The sequence below is a fragment of the Augochlora pura genome, chromosome 7 (genome assembly GCF_028453695.1).
Source record: "Augochlora pura isolate Apur16 chromosome 7, APUR_v2.2.1, whole genome shotgun sequence".
Taxonomy (NCBI): Eukaryota; Metazoa; Arthropoda; class Insecta; order Hymenoptera; family Halictidae; genus Augochlora; species Augochlora pura.
Window position 1 is genome coordinate 7,780,417 of NC_135778.1, and position 6,000 is coordinate 7,786,416.

General features: G+C 38.3%; 1 protein-coding gene across 3 annotated transcripts in view; it reads left to right on the forward strand.

Annotated features, from left to right (window-relative positions):
- The first annotated feature begins 1,293 nt into the window (after positions 1-1,293).
- Trhn (tryptophan hydroxylase) overlaps positions 1,294-6,000 on the forward strand; it is a 7,667-nt gene continuing 2,960 nt past the window's right edge. The window contains exons 1-6 of one of the 3 annotated variants that reach the window (XM_078185071.1): positions 1,294-1,417; positions 2,027-2,118; positions 2,928-3,141; positions 3,748-3,851; positions 3,928-3,995; positions 4,083-4,133. In XM_078185071.1, the coding sequence (XP_078041197.1) occupies positions 1,294-1,417; positions 2,027-2,118; positions 2,928-3,141; positions 3,748-3,851; positions 3,928-3,995; positions 4,083-4,133 (653 nt within the window). Of the gene's footprint in view, positions 1,418-2,013; positions 2,119-2,927; positions 3,142-3,747; positions 3,852-3,927; positions 3,996-4,082; positions 4,134-6,000 lie in introns of all 3 variants that reach the window. The other 2 variants (XM_078185073.1, XM_078185072.1) reach the window with 2 other exon arrangements.

Below are 6,000 nucleotides of genomic sequence, written 5' to 3' on the forward strand. Positions count from 1 at the left end.
TATTTATAAGCGCCATATTATCACCCTAAAGTCCTCGACCATCTTTCACACCCTGAGAAGGAAAACAGATACCTCAAAAATTGTTAAAAACCGATGATTGACATTTTAGCGTCACTGTTCGATGACACGTGTCGAAACCTTCTAATTAAAAAAGCAACAAGTGTGCCAATATTTTCGCGTCAACAACGGACACCGAAAAGCCGTACAATAGCAAAATCTCTATCTGGAAATCGACATCGACGATCGAACGACTACGTGCACGTGGAATCGCTGAGTCGTCAAACGGATACGTGTCCTCTCGACGGCCGGTTAATTTTATTCGCCCCAGAAACCTATAGACTCGCACCACTTCGCAGCGGCCATTTTGATTTTACTGAAAATTAAGAAACTGACTTCCTTCCGATAAAACATCCACGGCTCTTTTCATCAATTGCAATACTTTTATCGGTTAGATCAGAATCTGGACGTATATATTCTTAGATAAATTATTAACTATTGTTATTAATTATTATTGTTGTTGTTATATTTTAAACATTTCGTCGCATTGAAAAATATCGTTTAATAAAAATCATACAGACACTACTCTAACTCTATTATAACATCTTCGGCTGTTCAAAAATGAAGAATCAAAGCGAATTAACGACGAATTTATTTCTTAATTAATGAGAAAATCTACTAAAAAAAAAATGGCGGCTAGGAAAAGACAGCGATCGGGACTCGAGAAAAAAATAGAAAAGTCTTCCGAGGGAGGAGGAGACGATTCTCTTCGGGAGACCTTGCAATCTCTTCTGCCATTCATCGGACCTCGCGCCACCCACATCTCGCGGGCTCCAGTGACGTCACAAGGAATACATTCTGGAACCGGCACAGTTACGGTTAAATGGGGTGAGCCAACACTCGGCTTCAACCCCATGGAAAGTTCTACCCGACCAATGAGGGATGCTGGTACCGCCGTGCGTCGACCAATGGCGTAGAGATCATCGCCGGAGAAGACGCGTACGCAGGGGGGACCGAGGTCTTAAGAAGAGCCGAAGACGCTGGTACCGGGACACTGTTGCTTCCGGCCATCCGAGGGCGTGAACCGTTGAACTCCTCGAGTTCCACGCTGATTTTATCACCTTCGAATACATCGGCGTACCGATCGCCGCCCGTTTGAAGTTCGGACGAAGTCGACTGCGTTCGCGACAGATTTTTCGAGCACGTCGGACGTTGTGAGCGATCGATAATAATTGCAAACGGTCGATAATAACTGAGAAACGGTTGATCAAATCGGTAATCGAAGAACAGTTCGTCATGAGTGGATCCGGCAAAGGACTCTTGGGGGTGTGGCTCTACAGAAGAGGCGAGCACTGGACCATCAAGGAGGGTAGCCCCATTCACAAAGCCAGCGACGTACGTTGCCGAAGAACTCTCGACAGTGTAGAATAGATCTCGATTTTTATTCTCAATGTACTTTTATCGCGCGATTTCTTTATTTTATTTCGCGTGTAGGAAAGAGAAATATTCTCACGAAAATTGGAGACTGTTCGCAATTCATACGGTCCTTTAGTATTTATTATATTTATTATATATATGTAATCAAAATTAGTATTTAATTAACTCGAATAATATTTTTGGAAGTTACGTTGTCTGTAGCTTTTTTTTATTAGTAACAATTTCTTTTTAATTTGCATCGGCTTCTATTGAACGATTTCATTAATTTCTCGACTAAGATTTCACGCGGACAATTCTATCAAATAATAATTAAATAAAAGGGTAGTTACTTCAAACGTAACTATTAATTCTAATATCAATTTAGCAACGACAAACTAAGCTTTTACACGAGCTAATTATTTATTGAATGACTCTGGAATATCGGCGTCGAACGTTGATTGATTTTTATCAGTTTATACGTTTATTTGTCATTAAACATTGCTCGTATTCTATTTGATTTTCCGCGGTACGACGGACAGCTGTCGAATATATCCCGAAACCGGAACGCACTGTACGAGGTATGTTCTCTCATTCGTTCAGATCCCCATGGTAGAGCGCAGGCCAAATAACGACGTCAAAAGCTCCGTGATTTTTTCGTTGAAAAACCAAGTCGGCGGCTTGGCACGAGCTCTGCAGGTCTTTCAGGTACGATGTAGTTGTGTGTCGACCGAAATGGCAGAATCAATTGCAGTGATTTGTTTCTCGTTTGAAAGATCAACCCTTTGCCGTACTTTGACGAGTCTGATAGGTGAGAAATTGTCGTTAATAGGTAAATAATTCAATTAAATACAGGAAAAAATAATTATAGACTGTCTTTTTTCTTCTTAAAAATTATTGCAATCGAAACACTTCCAATCATTGGAACGATGAAGAAAATGGCACGGCAAGGGGTTAATCGCGTTAAAAAATGTGCTGTTGCATGAACTCGACAATTCCTTAAAATAATCTATGATTTAAGTAATATATATTTTATTATATGTATCATTTACTATTTAAATAATTAAAATAATAATTTACAGTTCAAACGATTCGTTTAATGACATTGTCGTTTATTTAGATAACTCATAAAATACAGTAGAACCTCGATTAACCGAACTAAATGCTCCTCGACCTTTATTATTTATATCTTTTTATTATTCCAAGTAATAACGATGAAACTATATCTAGGAGCGCCTCGATAAAACCTCGAGCTATCATCTCATGCTACTATATCAATAATTCATCGAAAATGAAAAGAATTTATCTATCAATTTTAAATTCGAATAATCAGAGTTCTACTGTAGCAGCCAATGTAGTTTATTCTTTTACGATTGGCGTTCCATCGATGTTCTTCAACCGCGCACATTTATATTTATTACTGAATCATCTATCATTGAATACTATGATTTGAATATACAAAAGCGCGCGATTCTATGGACATATTAAAATATATTTCTCGCGTATCCTCGGCGAAGGATCTAGGTGTGAACGTCGTGCACATCGAGTCCCGGAAATCCTTGCGTCGCGGCTCAGAATATGAAATCCTCGTCGACGTCGAATGCGATTCGATGAGGATGGAGCAATTAACAAGAATGTTGAGCCGCGAAGTAGCTGCCATTAATTTGGCCCAGTACGAGCAAATGGGAAGCATTCCGCACGCCCCGTCTCTTTCCGCCGCTCCGAGTTTCGGTGAGCATAATCTCGGTTGTATAATAATTCTTTCGTTTGAACGTTTTTAGTACTCTGAAATCTACAACATTTCCATATGTTAACATTTTATTACCATAATTCTATGTTTTTCTCAAGCAAACGCGAGTATCTGCAATTATCAGGATTGACATCTTTTTAGTCAGATAAATATATAATTTTCAAGAACTCTCCGTCTTGGAAAATTTGTATTTTGCATAAATTTTCTCCTAAAGGATATCCTAAGTAACGTTTAATATTCATAAAATTAATTTCATTTCTTGTTCAATAAGAAAATCAAGTTTCTTGCTTATATCTGTTATTAACCCTTTGCGGTCGAATGGCGATTCTAAGGCGCCGCTAAAAATGATCGTGTCACATTTCGAAATCACTTTCATCAATTTTATTTATGTTTAAAAAATTGTTAAGAGTTTTTAAGCGTCGCGCGAGTCACAAAATTCGATACAATAATGTCTAAAAGGTTATATAAAATGGAAACACCATAAGTCTGAACAAATATCTTGGATCTCCAGTTGAAATGGCTCTGCAAAGGGTTGTTAGAAAACGTGTCAAGAGACAAAATATCGAAAAATGTACTTTTCATTACAGACTTCAGTGACGTAGACATGCCTTGGTTCCCACGAAAAATAGCGGACTTAGATCAAGCACAGAAAGTGCTTATGTACGGATCCGAACTGGACGCAGATCATCCTGTACGTTCGCCATCTTGTTTTAAATGATTATTTTTGGTAAATACGTTCAGAATGCAAATTAAACGTGTTGTTTTAGGGGTTCAAAGATCCGGTGTACCGCAAACGTCGTGAACAATTCGCCGACATCGCGAACAATTATAGATAGTATGTGAAACATTTTTAATAACGTAGAAATAGTATTACTGAATGTTTATCCGAGCTATTATTTACTATTTTATTATTTTATTCCAGTGGCCAACAGATTCCCCGTATCCAGTATACGGCGGAGGAAATTAGGACGTGGTTCGTAAATTATTTTGTCTTTTAGCATGACAAAATTATAAGTTATAAGTTATAAATTGTGAATTATAAGCTGTAATTTATAAGTTCTAAATTACAAGTTTTAAATTAATAAGTCATAAATTATAAGCTATAAATTACGAGCTTTAAATTAATAAGTTATAAATTAGAAGCTATAAATTACAAGATCTAAATTAATAAGTCATAAAATAGAAATTATAAATTGCAAGTTTTAAATTAATAAGTTATAAATTACAAGCTATAAATTACAATATCTAAATTAATGAAGCATAAATTACAAATTCTAAAATACAAGCTATGCATTACAAAATTAAAAACTACAAGCTGCAAATTACAAATCAATTAAAAATAATGACGCGTTCTTTTCTGAATCGTGAAATCAAAAATTGTTTGAGTCTTCATTTGTAGCTTGCGCTCGTTACGACAAAATCAATGTACGTGCTCCCAGAATCGCTAAGGCAATCTATAACGAAGAAACCATGCTACGTACTTCGGTCGACTCCTCCACTTCGTCTCCTAGATTCTCGCCAATACAAGATGGAGAGGAGTTTATTCTCCTTACTTCTTCGCGACGTGTGAACAAACTAAGATTGCCGGGCGTTGAATGCGCCCCTTAATTGCCCTGATTGGATTTATCCTTGCGATCTCTCGAAGCGACCATACTAATCCGATTTCTGCCGGATGCGTACGTCGTACAACGGAAGCGTGGATAAATCACTTATTACTTCAATAATTTATGAAACGCGTCGCCGGTTAATATTGAACAAGTTTACACAAAAGGGAAATCAACCGGCGATGAAAAATAAAATTATAGTTTGTTGCGTTGAACATTTTACGCTTTAAACGCTGCCATGGTGTTGCTATTAGCTTGGCGCATATGAAATGTCGGATGTTTGCGTAAATATATAAAACTGTATATCTTTTTTTCAAAAGCTGTTGATTTAATCAAAATATACCCCGTTTGCTTTACTACGCCTTTTTCAACGAGATTTTAATACAGAAATGCCCGTCTTAAACAAATTCTGATCTTTAGAATTAATGAACTCTGATATGGAATATTTCAGACTGTCTTCATTTATATCCCTTTGCGGACTTCGGCGCTCGACGGGCGAGCTTCGCTGTGGACGACGGGTATTGGAGCGAGCAGTATTTTGGGCGGATATATCCGCCAGCCGTCCGCTAAGGGATATACTATTTAGTCCGTAAAGGCTCGGGCAGATTTTGAGCAGTTTTAGGACGGTGTTGCCATTATACGTTGTTCGGCTGAGGAATATGACAGCGACCTGTCATAAATAATGTCGGGATTAAGAGAAATAGAACGAACCCTAGCATGAAAAACGTAAACACTTGAGTTTTTCTTCTCTGACGGCAGCGATAAGACGTTGCCAGTAGGTTCGCCCTCGGCGCGTGGCTGTTTCATTACAAACCGCGCGAAGCATGTTGACCAGCTCTGCGCTCGCATTTTACCGCTTTTTCGTAACTTCCCCTTTACCTCTCGGACGTTAGAGACCCTTAGCGGACGGCTGGCGTATATATCCGCCCAAGCGTGTTTACCGTTGCGGACGGCTGGCGGATATATCCGCCCAAAATACTGCGCGCTCCAATACCCGTCGTCCACAGCGACGCTCGCCCGTCGAGCGCCGCCGTCCGAATCCACTTCCACTGGAAATCTGAAATAAATCTTCTATATTTTATAAAATTTTATATTTTACTTCATTTAATTTCGCAATTGTTTTGTACGACGTATGCGTAGTTTTTGTGGGCTAAACAGTATGTAAATGGAGACAGTCTGAAAAATTCCATACTATAGTTTATTGATCCGAAAAATCAGAATTTCTTGAAGACAGAC